Here is a 16389-nt window from a genome sequence, read left to right as displayed (position 1 = left end):
CAATGTTACCATTTTCCTTCTTCTTCAACATTTATCCTTTTTCTTCTCTATTATATTAGTCAATCTGATAGATAAGAAGTTATACCTCAGTTGTTTTAATGTGCATTTCTTTAATAAACATTTTAGATTTATAGCATTTTTCATATGACAGCATTTTTTCATATGACTATGGATAGCTTCAATTTCTCCATCTGAAAACTTTCTGTTTATATCCTTTGATCATTTATCAATTAGAAAATGTCCAAATCATGTACCATTTTGACCTTCTCTTGGTATATGGTTTGAGATGTTGCTCTAAGCCTAGTTTCTGCCATGCTATTTTCTAGCTTTCCCAGCAGTTGTTGTCAAATAATGAGTTATCCCAGAAGCTAGAGTCTTTGGGCTTATCAAACAGTAGATTTTTGTAATTATTGATTATTATCTCTTGTGTTCCTAACATATTCCATTGATCCATCACTCTATTTCTTAACTGGTATCAAATAATTTAAATGCAGTTTAGTGATGGCGCAGAGTTCCCTGTAAAGGAATTTGCAGACCTGAAAACCTAGATTGATTTAAAAAAAAAAAGATTTATTGTAGGGGTTTGGAAGTAAGGGTAAAAGTAGAAAGATGCCAGGGCCAGAGCTAGTCGCCAGGCTGACAGGAAACCTTGGCATGGCTGACTTAAGAATGCCATGTTTGGGCTCCTACAAAGAATGGGCTCCAGAATTCCCTTTTTATAAAGGGGGGCTCTTGGTGATCTTGAAGGTGGGTGGAGTCCCAGTTTCCTGGCTGGTTTCTGCCAGGGTTAGCATTGAATAGAATTCAATGGGTTTTTAGATAAGGAAGAAGCTGTTTGGGGGGGGGGGGGGAAACCTGAACAGATAGTGGTGGGCTGGGAAAGCCCAAGTTCATGGAATTCAAAAGAGTGCTTTTGACCAGGATTTGTGAATTAAAGATACTAGCTTCTTCAGCCTTGGTGGGGTTGGGAATCAGAAAGGAATCTTAAAGAGACCTCAACCCACATCACAAGTAAGTAACTTCCTGGTTTCTTTTTTCCAACTTCATGAAGTGCTTTAAGTACTAAAATGAGGACTTTATCCTGAAGGTTATTGGATGCTACTAAAGTTTGTTGAGTAGGTAGTAGGGGAAAACATTCCATTGGCCATAGCTCAGGGTGACTGAGTAGAAGATAGTTTGTAGTAGAGAAAGAGTTTTGAAGCAAGGAGACCATGAAGCAGGCTATTACAATAGCCTAGACTACAGGTTAATAGAGAGATATAAGCAAGAAATTTTGGGAAAATAGAAACAACATAATTTTGTAATTGATTGGATTTATAAAATAAGTGAAAAAGAAGAGTGGGTAATGAAAATAAAATTACAAATATGGAAATGTAGTAGTATTCCCAAAAATAATGGAAAAGTTCAGAAGACAACTGGGTTTTGGGTAAAAGTTAAATTATTTCTGTTTTTAATCTATTAAGCAAGCTATCAGTTGAATATGCAATTGGAAATACCCCAAGGGTAGCTGGTAATATGGTACTGGAGCTCAGGAGAGAAAACAGGACTGGATATATACCACTATAAATCATTTGCACAAAGATCTGATGAAATCACCATGTCAAATCCTATAGAGAGAAATCCTATATTTCAACATAAATGACTGGGGGATACCTACAATTCTTTGGCATAATATAGATGAAGATTTAGCAAAGGAGAATGAAGAGTTGTCAGAGAGAAAGAAAGAGGAGAGGAGATTCACAAAAGCCCAAAGAAGAAAGCATATAGAAGAGATAAAAGTGGTCAAAAAGGTCAACAGATTGAAATATTGTGAGTTAGGAGGGATGACAATCAAGAAAAGGACATTAGATTTGACAATGGTAACTTTGGAGAAAAAAGCTTCAGCTTTATGATGAAGAAGCCAGATTGAAGAACTTAAAAGAGACAGAAAGGCAAGGAAGTAAAGGTATGGATTGTAGATGGCCTTTTCAAAAGAGTTTAGCTGAGAAGGGGAGGAAATATAATGATAGCTGAAAGATATGATAGGATCTGGTGAAGGCTTTTTGTTTGTTAGTTTAAAAATGGGAGACATGGGCCTATTTGCAAGCAATAGAGAAGGAACTCATACAGGCTAAAGAAGAAACAACAAACTTGGGGGTAATGGGGTGGTAGCGATATTTTGGATAAGATGGGAACAGATGAGATCAAGTGTAAATGTGGGAAAACTGGCCATGGCAAACAGAAGACACCTCATCATTAGAGACTAAAGCAAAGCAGGAGATGGAAGAGAATTATCAGGGTGATTTTAGATGAAAACAAAAGACAAATAGGTCTCAATTTCTTCAGTTAAAAAAAAATTATGAATCAAGAGGGTAGGAAGAAAGAGCAGCATAAGTCTTAAAAATAGAAGAAAAAAGCAGAACAGTCACTGTGGAGAGAGGGATATAGAATCACTTGGGAAGAGTACAGTTCCTTGCTGCAATAAAGACCCAACTTACATTAGCTAGCATAAATCTGTAGTGGACCCAATAAAGATCATGTGGTATTTTAGCAGCATGTGAACTAAATGGGAAAAAGCAGATTGTGAAAAGAATCTAGATTTGCGATTTAACAAAACTTTGTTTAGAGGGGCTATAAGACAAGGGAGCAAGGGGTTCAAGAGTAGGAGAGTTGTAGAATTGAACTGCTTTAAGATTGTAAGGGAGGCAAGTGTAGTTACAGAAGGATTGATGGCTTAGGACAGTACTGAGGGATGGGATGGAATGATTGGGAGATTATGATGAAAACAGAGTAGGTATAGGAGTAAAGAATAGGAATAAAAAGAAAAATAAAAGATAATCAAATAAAGAAATTCAAAGTTCTTGAACACAGAATTGGGACACCTAGTGATGGCAGGTCAATGGTACAACCATTTATTAATGGGAGAAGTAGAGAAATAGATCATGGTAACTGAATAGATTGAGGAACTGTAAAGTTAAGATATTTAAGGGAGCACAGAAATCTCTGGAATGAGGGAAAGGGCTGGGGTAAAGAAGGAAAGGAGTGTCAGGAACTAAACTCATTGTTACTTTATATATATCTTCTATGGGTTTCTTATGATAGAGTTGGCACATAGAAACATCCCATTAAATTGAATATTGACTTAGAGAACCATAAATTAATATTATCTATGTTCTACTACATTTTTACTTATTTTATCAAACATTTCCTAATTACATTTTATTCTAGTTCTTCTCCAAGTCTGACACCTCTGCCTTATGACATATCTGGAAGCAACTGTTCCAAACCTTTATCATTATACTCAAACTTCAACTTTGATCTCCCACCTTCACTCTTAAAAAAAAAAAAAAATCATTCAGTTGATCTTAAAATAATTTATTTTCTCCCAGATTAAAATTTGACTTTTTTTTTATGAGAAACATCCAAAAAATTCATTCCCAGCATGAGTTATACATGAGATAGATAGGTATTAATTCTAGTCTACAGTACAGGTGTAAGATGCTTTAATCATTCTCTTTTGAGAGAGAAGAGAGAAAGAGATGAGAGAGAGACAGAGACAGAGATCGAAAGACAGAGAGAGACAGAGAGAGAGACAGAGACAGAGAGAGAGACAGAGAGATAGAGAGACAGAAAGACAGAGAGACAGAGACAGAGACAGAGACAGAGAGACAGAGAGAGACAGAGACAGAAAGACAGAGAGACAGAGACAGAGAGAGGAGAGAGAGACAGAGACAGAAAGATAGAGAGAGAGAGAGACAGAGACAGAAAGACAGAGAGACAGAGACAGAGACACAGAGACAGAGAGAGAGAGAGAGAGAGAGAGAGAGAGAGAGAGAGAGAGAGAGAGAGAGAGAGAGACAGAGAGAGAGACGGAGAGAGAGACGGAGAGAGAGAGGGAGAGAGAGAAAGAGAGAGAGAGAGAGAGAGAGAGAGAGAGAGAGAGAGAGAGAGAGAGAGAGAGAGAGAGAGAGAGAGAGAGAGAGAGAGAGAGAGAGAGAGAGAGAGGGAGAGGGAAAGAGGGAGAGAGGGAGAGAGGGAGAGAAAGAGAGAGAGACAGACAGAGAGACAGACAGAGAGACAGACAGAGATGTAGATAGATAAGTAGGTAGGTAGACAGATGATAGACTATTAAGTGGGTAAGTAAAAGTGGGTAGCATTTTTCATCACGAATCCAATGAAACTGGCAGGCCATTGTGTCGATCAGAGTTATTAAGTCTCACGCTGATTACTGTTACTGTACAAATGTTTCTCATTCTGCTTACTTTGTATCAGAGCCCGTAAATCTTCGCAGCTCCTTCGGAAACCATCCCCTTCATCCTTTCTCGGTTTACCACTCCCTCACATACATACACTGTAACTTGTCCAGCCTTCCCCCCCATCCACTGTCACTTCCCACTGCCTCGGCTCCCACAGGACGGATAAGATCCCGCCGGAGGCTTAGCCTCGGTACTTTAAGGCCGTCCCCGCCTCCCGTTCCCCCGCCTCTCCCGGCTAATCCCTCAGTTCGGACTTAGTCTCCTCTCTCTTGGCTGTGACTTAGTGTTTGAGTACATAACAGTTTGGGCGGTCTCTCCCGTTAGAACAGGACGTCTCTGAGGGGAAGAACATTTCGGGGAGCGTAGGGGACACATAGTAGGTGCTTCTGCTGCTCCGCCCGACTACACCAGCCCCCGCCAGTGCAGACCTCTCCCGGCAGCGAGCGGAGAGCAGAGAGGCTCCCGGGGCACACACGAGGAAGGGGCGGGGCGAGAGCGCGCAGACGCACTCCACACTTACTCGGCCCCGGCTTTTCGCTTCGCTCCCCTCCCTGGGAGGAGGACTCGGGGCGGTCCGTGAGCGCGCCTTTTTGTCTCCGCCGCGCTGCCGTATCGCGCGCTTGGTGCCGGACGCCCGGTGCAGGGACTCTCGTCGCCATGAAAGACATCGTGGATCGGAAGCTGCGCGTGGCCGTGGTGGTGTCCTTCGCCTCCGGCTGCTTCTTTGGCTGGCAGGCGTGCCTCATGTGGAGGCGCTTCCTGGTCTGGAGAAAGCGGCGGCTGCAGCAAAAGCTGCAAGAAACGCAGAGGCAGCTGGACATGAACTGAGCCGCCGCGACCCTCCCCGTCCGGAGAGCGCTGCCGTGGAGGCGCCGCCGGCCCGCCTTGCCGCGCTCCGTCCGGATCCTCGCGGTGGGTCCGCCCCTGGGGACTGAGCCAGGCTAATCCCCCGCCTCGCTTTGGGTGAGAGAAAGGAAAGCCCCCGACAGCCGGGCCTTCGGAGCTTATCGTCCTTTCCTCCGGGAAAGGGAAGGGACCGATGTCCGGCCTCTCCAGGTGACCTTGGGTGTCCACTGCGGGCTGGGCCCTGCCGCCCTTGCAAACGGGACTCCTCCTAGCTTTGGGTCGGCCGGGGCCTGCGGTGAGAGGTGGAGGGGGCTCATGGGCTCCTTGGGGCCTAAATATGTGCCAGGCTAGAAACCTAAAAGCCGAGTTGTTTGGCGAGATTTCTTGAGTAAGAATGAGCCTTTTGGGGGGAGGTGTGAGAGGGGGCTGGTCACCCTTCCTCGGTCCGGGGCGTCCTTTTAATTTTTATGTATATATAATTTTCTCTCCATGACTCCCTTTCCCCTCACCCTCACTTAAAAACTACTCTCAGCCCAGCAACTTGGAGGGGAAATTGCCCAGGTTACCAGTGGAGAGATGTTTCTGGACTGTTCTTTAAAAATGCTATGATAAGGCTTTCTTTGAAAACGGGAGGATATTGCTGGGAAATCCTGATATTGCCTGAAATCCTTAAGTCACATGACTGGCAAGTTCTGAGAAGCTTTATCCCTCCGAATGAATTAAATGTTTAGAAAGTATGTTTACTCTCTACTGTTCTTTGATGTGAAAAAGGATTTTGGTGACGTGTATATCACTTTTTTATTTTGATTTGTAAACTCTTGAGATTGTTTTAATGTTTTTTTTAAATTTCAAGGTTAATTTTTTTTAATTGCAATTTTTGATAGTATTAACACTGGTACCAGAGAACCATGTAGAAGGCTTCTAGAATGAAAACTCCGTGGTCAGACTATCAAGCCCAGAACTCACCAATTCATTACATCTATTTATTGTCTCATTTAGTTAACATTTATTGAGGAATTACAATGTGTAAGATACTATAGGAAACAGAAAGGTGACAATCAGATAGTTGTAGATATCTTCATATTTAGTGGCGTAATATGGAAGCTTTTAAAATTTTCACTCATATTTTCATTGACTTGATTGGAAATATATATCCTTTCTTCCCTTTACAACTAATATTCTATCTCTTGTGACACGGTTTTTTTTTTGAAAGGGGAAGAAGAAACAACTCATTAAAATTACACACTTCAATTTAACATGTGCAATGCTCTTCAGCCAGTCTCCCACTTTTTCAAAGGTGGACGACTCACTGGCCCCAAATTTTTTTATCTAATTACATAATATTTAGTTTAATTTTGATTTCTTTTCAAACTCATGGAATTTTGGATGCTCTGAATATTTTCATTTAAAGCCTTATTTGTTCTCGGAAGGCATTTGAACTTTTAGTCCCTTTGGAGTTGAGATTTTTGTTATTTTGTTTTTGCTATTGATCTGTGTAGAAATTCTTCCAGAGCTAACTAGTATGTATTAGGAAGGACTTGACCTCAGGTCTTCACTGCCAGGTCAGTGTCTTTATATGCTTTGCCTTTCTTTAAAAGGTAATAGAAATTTTCATTGGGTATGAAAAACATTCTGGGTTTTTGGGTTTAGTCCCACCATTGTTACCATCTTCTAAGACCTAAATAAATGACTTCCCAAATTTGAGCCATGATTCCTAATTATGTGAAATAAAGGGATGAAGATAATCTAAGGTTCCTGACCATTCTAATCTTTTATGAGTCTACACAAATATGTACTAATGATTTGTTAGTCATTTCCATCTAAGAGGATCTTTCAAATACCCTGAGCAAATAATGGATATCAAGATGTTGTCAATTACATGTTACTTTGAACCAGTCACTTCATTTTCTTGAATCTCAATTTTCTCATCTGAAAAAGGAAGGGGTTTAAACTAGATGATCAAAGATCTTCCTTCCAGCTTTAAAAACTATACCTCATGATTTGGAAAACTTTTTGGTCCCAGCTCCATACCTCTTGCAGTCACTTTCCAAAAAATTTTTTTCAATTTATCCAGGCCTTGCTTTTCTAATCTATAAAAGAAAGGACTTAATCTTTAATCTGTAGCATATTATGTGTTGGAGGCAACTGGTGGTATATTGAGACAGGTCCTAGAGTCAAGCCCTGAGTTCATATCCCTGCCCCGACCCCCCAGGAGTTGTGTAATGCTCAAAAGAGACATTGTTAAAGTGATTAGCATAGTCCTTATTCCTTTATTCCTATCCAATTTCTTTGTAGTCAAGATAAATGGTAAGGATGATTATATTTGTATTTACATGTATCTGTAGAATATTGTGAAGTATTATAATAGAAACTATTTAATAATTACATGAAAGTAATTATTCATCTCTATTTCTAACAGCTTTTCGAAGATGGACATAATGAACTGGACAAAAACAATTTCTTCCTGCAGTTTATCAATTGATTTTTATCTTTAAAAAAAAATGGACATCTTTTCAATCTACTTTTTAAAAAAGAGAAAACAGTGCTGAATATCCTTTGCTGAATAGTTTTGAAGAACCAAGGGTCAGAAGAATAAAGTTATTTCATCAGGTGATAATGATTATACTTAAGTAAGCCATTTTGCTCACAAGGACTTTGTGAAGATAAGTGAGATGATGTGTTGAATTTCTAAGAAGATTCCAAAAAAGTACAAAATATACCTCTAATAATATTACTATTAGCAAGAATCTTGTTTGTGAAAAAAAATTGTAAAATCATATGAGTTTAAGTAATTTTTTATTAACTATAAATTTTATAATCTGTTCTTGACAATTTGCCAGTTTCAAGGTACTGCACTATTTTTTTAAAATGCTCTTGATTATATTAACTTAATAATACTGGTACTTTACATCCACAAAAGATAAGAAATATCTATATTACCCTGGGTGCTTGAGTTATTAAATTCTGAAATAGGGCCCTTTATTTTATTCATATAGTTGTCTATCAGGGGCCTTATTGATATGGATGTTTCCTCTAGGCAGGTGTACTGTCCATCAGTTAAATCTCTCTTGCCACATGATCTGTTTGTCTTTTGTGAGTATACTTTTTTTTTGCTGACATTCTTTACCCTAATTTATCAAAATTCTTAGCCTATTTTCACACCTACTATGTGCTTCTCCATTGCCCTCTGAGTGATCATTTTCAATTCTTTAAAATTCTTTAAAAAAAAAAACCTAATAGAATATTTGTATTAAAAAAAATTTGATCTTTCAAGATATTTTGGGAAATTAGGGCAGAAATGTCAAACTCAAGTTGCCAAATAAAAATACAGTACAACATAGATAATGTTCTTTTGTGGTTTTCTAAGTTAATGTGTGGTATCAGGGTTCCTTTTCTATTTGACTGACTTCACTGCTCTACTATTCTCTACTGGTTTAATTCTGAACTCAACTTGTTCATTGTAATGCCTGTGTCAAGATACCTACCTATTGATACATGTGTGTTACAGATTGACTGTCTTAATCTGGGTTGTAGGCAGTCTTCATGCAAACACCCTGGAACTTGCAAAGGACCACGCCATCTATAGAGAATATCTTTTCAATTTCAAATTGAGCTTCTGCACTAGATTTTTTCCATAATAGTGATTACTGTTGAGTATGTTTTCCCCCATTTTATTCCTCTGGTATAACTAATCAGAAGGTTGTGGAATGAGATTATTTCTACAATTTTAAGGAATCTTCTTTTTGATAATATGCATACAAATTATTTGTCTATTTTAATATAATAAAAGTTTAATTATGCCTTTTGTTTTTATATTACAATCATAACCATATATCATAATCATATATTCCCCCAGTTTCTTGTGACAAAAAGTTCAGCAAAAACACCCATCACTTTGATCTCATCTCACAGTGATAGAATGTTTAATACCCATTTTCCTTTCACATCTCACATTTTCTTTGAAGGAAGGAAAGAATATTTCTTCATCTTTTCCTCAGGGCTAAGCTTGATCATTGGACTAACATACATAGCATTTTGTTTTGATGTTTACATTACGGTTGTGTATATTGTTTTCTTAGTTCTACTCCATAGTATATTAGCATCCACATAATCTTCCCATATTTCTCAGAATTGTTCTTTTTTCTCCTAATGCAAGAAAATTCAATTACATTTATATTCAGCAGTCATTTAACAATTTCCCAGGTGATGGGCAACTACCTTGTTTCTAGTTCTTAGCTCACTTTTTTAATAGCAATGAAAATTTTGTTATTTATGGTTTTGCTGTCTGCCCTTCTTGTCTTTCATGCCTAACAGTGTTATCTGTGGATCAAAAGACATTTTAATCCCTTGGCATAATTCTAAATTGTTTTTCATAATGGTCAGACCAATTCACAAATCCACTAATAATTTATTAATATTCCTGTCTTCCAATAGACCCCCTATTACACTGAGAATCTGCTAAGATGTTATTTTAATTTTAATTGGATAACTTTTTTGTGTAGCCCCCAGCTTGGCCAGAGCTAAAGTCCACAGAAAAAAAAGTTAGGCTTTTTAAGAAATCTTCCCCGATTTCTAACTAGAGCATAGAAGTCTTTTCTTGCTGATTGCATTTTAAATCTAGCTCACAGAACAAACATGGCACAGACATTCTGCACAAACCCACAAAGACAAAAATGACATGAAAGGGGACTAGCACTTCATCTCCTCTGGCATCCCAGAGAAGGTGAAAAGCTGGTAAAGGTTCCTTAGGAATTTTGCCAAAAATTGCAAGAAGTTCCAAGTCTGGACATCCCTACTCAAGAAAAACTTGATAAGCATGGAGCTCTTGAAGGCCCAAACAAGCCTTCTCCCAGTGACTTGGGGTGCCCCAGCTATAGGATTGAGGAAGAAAAAAATGGGGAGCTTACTTTGGCAAGGAGGGAATCAAACCAGGAGACTCTCCCCAGACTGGGTCAACAAATTGAAGTTGAGAAAGGACCCCAGAAATTTGGAGATCAGAGACTAGTATCACGAGATGTCTCAAAACATCTTGCAGGCTTGAATCCCTATCCAAAAGCAAGGGGCAAAGTTTATTGTGATTGTAATGCCAATTGAAGCTGGTTAAAATCCAAAGATTTTAGCAAGGAATCTGAAGCAAGGAGACACATTTTTCTAGTTCTTCATGTTATTGATAAGCTAATTTTATGGTCTAGAGGTAGAGTGGTCTCAGGAATTTGATTATCACTGACCAGTGTCAGACCCTAGGACTATCCTAAAGCCAGAAGACTTTAGAATCAACAGACAAGATTGTCAGAACAGTTAGTCTCAGAATCACTAATGTATCTTCCCTAAAGTCTAAGGGAAGAAATATTATATTCCTAGGCCAGAAGACTTTCACAATCATTGAGAGAACAACAACATTCTTAGATCAGAGGGCCTCAGGATCACAGGAGATTTAGAATCATTGACATTGTTAGAACAGAAGCCCCCTAAGGCCCTGACCTTAAAATTGTTATCTCCCCTAGAAGCTATATTCCATCAGTAGCAAGTTATTAGAATTTGTGACAAGGTAAGTGACAGTCAAATCTATGCTTTAGGAAGTGCAATTTGACAGCCGTGAATGGAAGAAGCCTAGTGACCAGACCAGCAATAGTCCAGGCTTGAGATGATGGAGGCCTGCAACATGGCGACACTGTGGGGGAAGAAACGGCGGAGAGGGCGCAGAACGTTCTTAGGAAGGTGAAGTACAGGCCTTGGGAACAGACTGGGTACAGGAGGTGGAAGGATTAAGGAGGTGAGGAGAACCCCTAAACTGGGTGACTGGGAAGATGGTGTTTCTCGAACAGTATTAAGGAAGTTAAGAAGAGACAGTTTGAGAGGATAACTAATGGATCCCACTCTGGACAAGCGGAGTTTAAGAGGTCTGGGGAATCCAGTTGAAGATGCACAGTAGACAAGATGAGGGCAGGATAAGTAGGTCTGAGTTCAGCAGCGGCACTGAGGTTCCACTGCAGGGAATTTTCCATCCCGAAGGCAATTAACACGCTCCATTAACTATCTAGGAATGAATGGACGCTGATCCCGAAGGTGTCTCCAGTCCCTCCTCCTCCCAGGATTGTGCGCGGGGATAAACTTTCTAAAAGTCCCGGTGAAACTGAGCAGCGCCATTGCATTCTGGGATGTGTAGTTCTGTGAGCTGTTGGCACCCGCTCATTAAATGGAAGCTCCGAGTCTGAGCCTAGTAAACTCCGAGTCAGGGGGGAACTCTGGGATCCCCACAGCGGCTTCGGGATGGCCTTTAAGCTTAGTCTTTGTCCTCGCTCCAGGATCTTTTCTTCGGACTGGAATTGTCTGCGCGCGCTGTGATGACGTCACCTCCAGCCGCCGCCACGTCGGTCTCCTTGACTACAAGCACCAAGCCTCCGGGAGTCCCGGGGCGCAGCCTAGGTGGGGATGTTGAGCGGGAGGGGCCGCGGGCCCCTGCAGATAGTGCAGCGCCGCAGCCAGGACCTCCGCTTACAGGTAGCGAGTCCCCCGGTCCCCGGGCTCCAGCCGTGTCCTCCCTGCCCCCCCGCCGGGAAGCCTGACGGGCCCGAAGCTTCAGGCTGCGGAGAGAGGCGGGCCTGGGGGCCCAGGAATGCCTCTCTCCCAGCCGTTCCCTTCCTCACTCGCGCGTCCCCACGAGCTCCGTCCCCTGGGAAGTCTCTGACCTCCCCAAAGACCGTCGCTATGTAGAGGCCGAAGGCGAGCGGAGCCGCGGGAGCTGGGTTTGAAGGCCCCGTGCGGCTCCCCCGGCCCTGAGCTTCCCTCCTGTGCAAAAGGAAGGCTAAAAAGGAGCAGATCCTGGCCCAGTGAGGAGGTTCACAGGCCTGGCCATCGCCCCGGCCTGGGCAAGGAGCCGGCAATGAGGAGATTTAAAGGACATGAACGCAAGCTCCCTGGCCTCCCTCTAATTAAAATAGTAACTTTTACAGTTTAGTTTTAAAGCCCTGGCAAACTGCTCCCAAGCTGTTTTCAGTCTCGCGGGACATCATCACTCTCTCCCCTGCCTTGGCCGTCTCTCTGTTCCTCAGGTGGTGCGCCCTCTGCCATCTCCCTCTCCTAGCACTGCTCGGAAAGCACCCCCACTCTGCCCCACAGGTCCTTGGGCTCTTTTAAGCTGCAGAAGCAGACACTGACCTCCGCCGGGGCCTTTCCCGATCCCTTCCTACACCAAGGATGCCCTCCCCAAGTCCGCGGTGGTAGATAAAGGGTTTGTTAATGAAGGGTCCGGAGTGCCGGCACCCTGCTAAAGCAGGAAACGCAAACACGGCACAAACACAGGGCCCCTGACCTCCGAGAACTAACGTTCTAAAGGGAGAAAATGTGAGGAGGAGCTAGAAGAAGCCGGCGGGTCAGAGAAGTAATCTGGAGGGGGGGGCCGAGCGGAGCTGGAAGGGAGCTGGACCCTTTCCTCTAGGGGAGGCGGTGCTTAATTACTTTTATTCATTTTATAGCTGTGCTGTATACATTTTTCCCGGTGTCGGTCTCCCTCATTAGAATGTAATCTCATCACAAATAGGGATTGTTTTGTTCACTGGGCTTCTATCACAACCTTAGATAGAAGATAATAAATACTTACTGGTTGGTTGATTGATCGGTGTGGCCACTGCCTGAGGCAGAGGCGCACTGTGTCTAGTGAGAAGGCAGAGAACAGTAAGTTTGCCTGAAATATAGAGATGAATGAGCCGGAATTTGGAGGGTTTGCGCGCTAGTCAGGCTAAGTGGGTAGTACATAGGCATTAGGCAGCTCTTTTTTTTTAGAGGACTGATATCTTCCTATCTGTGGGCTGAAAACAGGTTTGATAGTTACAAGGTGAATTCCATCTTGTCTTTGACACAAAGTAGCTGTTTATTTCTGGGCAACTCACTTAACCTTTCTGTGAAATTTTCTGGAGCCACACATCCCGTACTGCTTCAAAACTCAGCCGAATTCAAGAATCAAAACATTTTGATGAGAAAAAAATGTTTCGGTACTTGACTATTGTTTGGCCCTTGTTGTTACACGTGGTTGTTGTCTCAGTGGTGCAGTAGGGACGTGAGGTTGTCCAGGCGTACTGCCCAGCTGTTGCCCTTGGGTGTGAGCAGCGATTCCCCAGCAAAAGCAGCCATGGACAGGACGGTCAGGTTGGAGTCCACAGTGTGAAAGTTGTGCATGTCTGTGGGCAGGTCAGGAGGCCGTTCCTGCAGGATGGTGAGGCTGCAGCACGAGCTTCTGCCTCCCAAGACATTAGTGCTAGAAGGGGCACAGAGCAGAAGGAGTAGGGGTAGTGGTGGTGGCGAGAGCAACCGCCGCAGGAGCCCAGGTGGAACAGGCATCAACCCCAGACTCCTACTAGCCTTGAGTTCCAGATGGTGGCAGAGGGCCTGTGGCCTCAGCTTCCTCCTCCTCATCCGGCCCCCTTCCCCCATCTCAAGGAAACTTGGACAGCATGGAATGGGGGAAGAGTATAAAAAGCTGAAATTCCTCTCAGAAAGTGAGTTGGGTCAAGAAGAGAGGAGTTGAGCTGAGTTAGGCTTGGCAGAACTGAGCGGGGCTGGCTTGTTTCTCCCAGTGGAGAATTGGATGGGGAAGAATAGTTAGCCTGAGAACTGGAGATGTACTCCTTGTGGGAAAAAGTCATTGGGCACTTCTTGTGCCTTCTACAAATAATGAAGTACCACTGTAGAAAAACTGCAGACCTCTTTTCAGAGGAATTTTCTTTATCTAAGAAAAGATTTTGTGACACAGCTTTCTCCTGAGTCTCCAGACACACACTGCTGGATCTTCATCTGGATCAAGTCTACTAATTGTAGTCATCCTTCAAAACTCTGTTTTGAGTTTTTCTCTTCTCTTCTCTCCTCTTCTCTCCTCTTCTCTTCTCTTCTCTTCTCTTCTCTTCTCTTCTCTTCTCTTCTCTTCTCTTCTCTTCTCTTCTCTTCTCTTCTCTTCTCTTCTCTTCTTTTCCTCTATGATCTAATCAGCTTTCATGAATTCAAACCATCTCTATGCAATTCTCATTTTCTAATTACCAGTCTCCCATCTCCAGCTGTCTACTAGACAGTTCATGCTTCATGTCCCTTGATGTTTAAACTCATGCCCAAAACTAAATTATCTTTCTCTCGACCCCCCTCCCCATTTCTACCTTTCCTATTACTGTCTAGGGAACCGGCATCCTCCTGTATAAGGAACTGTTGCAATAATACCCCAAGTTGGTAATGAAGATGTTCCACTGAAGATGGAACATTCTAATGAAGATGGTAATGGTGGTGGCAGTAGGAATAAAGAGAAGGGAGATGTATCTCTTGAGATTTTCAAGACATCATTGAGACAGACAGGGTTGCAGTCAAAAGAACCATGTGTTTTAGAACTGATAGGTCCCAGAGAAGTCTACTTTGGATGACTTTAGTGCAGTGGGAGGAGTGCTGGTATGGGAGCCTAGGGGCTGGCTATGAATGCTGGCTTTGTCAATTAACTTCCCATGTGGCCTTTTACAAAGTACCCTACCTCTTTTGGTTTTCATTATCTGTAAATGAAGAGGGTCCTCTACTCAACTAGTCATCTAGAATAGATGACTTCTAACATTCCCAGGTCTGAATTTATGTGGATCATTTTATGCCTTTCTGAAAAGGTTCAGAGAATGAAAAAGATCAGCCTTTTATCTAGTTTGTAATAGAACTAGGAATGAAAATCAGGTCTCTAGCTCCCTTCTTCTGCTCTTGACACTATATAGCACTGATCAAAGGGGTCAACTCTACCGCCCATCAACACTAAAATCTTTCTTCAGTTAGACTTCTATTACATTGGAAAGCTTGTCTCGCTTTTCATCTGGTCAGTTACTAAATTCTGTCATCCTTTTGTGATTGTTCACAGAGTAGAACATTATTAAAGTGAATGTATTTTGAGCCTTTCTCTTCTAAAATCAGAAAAAAATTTTTGGAGGTACAGTATTTCACAGAGAATTGGCAGTACAGAGTTGGAATAAAAATTAAGCCTTCCGGGATTAGAAGTAGGAGGACTGGGTATAATTAGATGCCTTAGCATGTCAGGATTCAGTCAATTCAATATGAATTTTTTAAACACCTACTTACACAAAGAACCATGGTTACAGAGATAAAAACAAAATAAAGAAGAATGCATTCTACTGGAAGATGCAGCCTTTATTCAGGCCAAAAATAAATAAAATGCAAAGCAATATGAAGAAAGAAAGAATTGTATTCTAGATATGTCATACCAAAAAAGTGTTTCATTCTAAAATCTAGAAAATTATGAAGATAAATCACTCAGCAAACAAGTAGTATGTGCAAATGTGGCTGTGTAGTAGAGCTGCAAAGACAAGAAGAAGAAAAGGGAAGGAGAAAAGAATAAGCATTTATATAGAGCTTATTATGTGCCAGGCCCTGTGTTAAGCTTTCCCCCCCCCCAAAAAAAAAGAATTGGTTTCCTTTGGAATCATGTATATTCTATTTTATACATTTAAAAATCATATTCTGAGAAGATTGCATAGATTTCAGTACAGGCCACAGCTCACAAAAAGGGTAAAAAATATATTAGATCTTTGCATTTATGATGATACCAAGTGTTGCTTCCAATATCTGTTTCCTATTATTATTTTTAAAATATTTTATTTCTTCCCAATTATGTATAAAAACAATTTTAGTACTTATTTTCCTGTATATATATATATATATATATATGTGTGTGTGTGTGTGTGTGTGTGTGTGTGTGTGTGTATACATTTTGCTGAGACAATTGAGGTAAAGTAACTTGCCTAGGGTCACATGGCTGGGAAGTATTAAGTGTCTGAGACCAGATTTGAACATGGGTCTTCCTGACTTCAGGGCTGGTGCTCTGTCCAATGCGTTATCTAGCTGCCCCTCTCATTGTCTTTTTAAAAAAAGTTTTGAGTTCTAAACTATTCTTTTTTTCTTCTCTTCCTCCTTCTTTGAGGTGGTAAGCAATCTGATATGTTATATATGTACAATCATGTAAAACATTTCTATATTAGTCTTTTTGTGCAAGAAAACTCAAAAAAAGGGAGAGGAAAAACAGCATGCTTTGGTAGGTATTCAGATGACATTGGTTCTTTCTCTGAAGAGACATATTTTCCTTCATGAGCCCTTTGGAATTATCTTGGATCATTGCATTACTATAGCTAAGTCATTCACAAATATTCTTTGTGTAGTGTTGCTGTTGCTGTGTGCAGTGTTCTCCTGTTCTGCTCACTTTGTATCACTCCATATAAATTTTCCCAGATTTTTTTCAGAAATCATACTGCATTTCTTATATGTGCAAGGATTTTTACAAATA

General features: G+C 41.3%; 2 protein-coding genes across 5 annotated transcripts in view; both read left to right on the top strand.

Moving 5' to 3' along the window:
• The first annotated feature begins 4793 nt into the window (after nt 1-4793).
• Nucleotides 4794-8881, top strand: MTLN (mitoregulin). 3 transcript variants are annotated; one of them, XM_074287664.1, is made up of 2 exons: nt 4794-5291; nt 7501-8881. In XM_074287664.1, the coding sequence occupies exon 1, from the start codon at nt 4893-4895 to the stop codon at nt 5061-5063; it is 171 nt and encodes a 56-aa protein (XP_074143765.1). In that variant the 5' UTR covers nt 4794-4892; the 3' UTR covers nt 5064-5291; nt 7501-8881. The 3 variants fall into 3 exon arrangements, with proteins under 3 accessions (XP_074143765.1, XP_074143767.1, XP_074143766.1); XM_074287666.1 differs by having other exon boundaries at nt 4794-5198; nt 7501-8421; XM_074287665.1 differs by having other exon boundaries at nt 4806-5147.
• A 2546-nt stretch (nt 8882-11427) lies between these two features.
• Nucleotides 11428-16389, top strand: part of NPHP1 (nephrocystin 1) — a 36956-nt gene continuing 31994 nt past the window's right edge. For both annotated transcript variants that reach the window (XM_074287663.1, XM_074287662.1), the window contains exon 1: nt 11428-11582. In XM_074287663.1, coding sequence (XP_074143764.1) covers nt 11514-11582 — 69 coding nt within the window. In that variant the 5' untranslated portion in view covers nt 11428-11513. The remainder of the gene's footprint in view (nt 11583-16389) is intronic.

This window comes from Sminthopsis crassicaudata, chromosome 2 (assembly GCF_048593235.1).
Source record: "Sminthopsis crassicaudata isolate SCR6 chromosome 2, ASM4859323v1, whole genome shotgun sequence".
Lineage (NCBI taxonomy): Eukaryota > Metazoa > Chordata > Mammalia > Dasyuromorphia > Dasyuridae > Sminthopsis > Sminthopsis crassicaudata.
This window is presented reverse-complemented; position numbering and strand designations above follow the sequence as displayed.

What these genes read in the sequence shown, in the direction of transcription:
- MTLN (XM_074287664.1), top strand. Translation starts at nt 4,893, where the DNA reads ATGAAAGACATCGTGGATCGGAAGCTGCGCGTGGCCGTGGTGGTGTCC.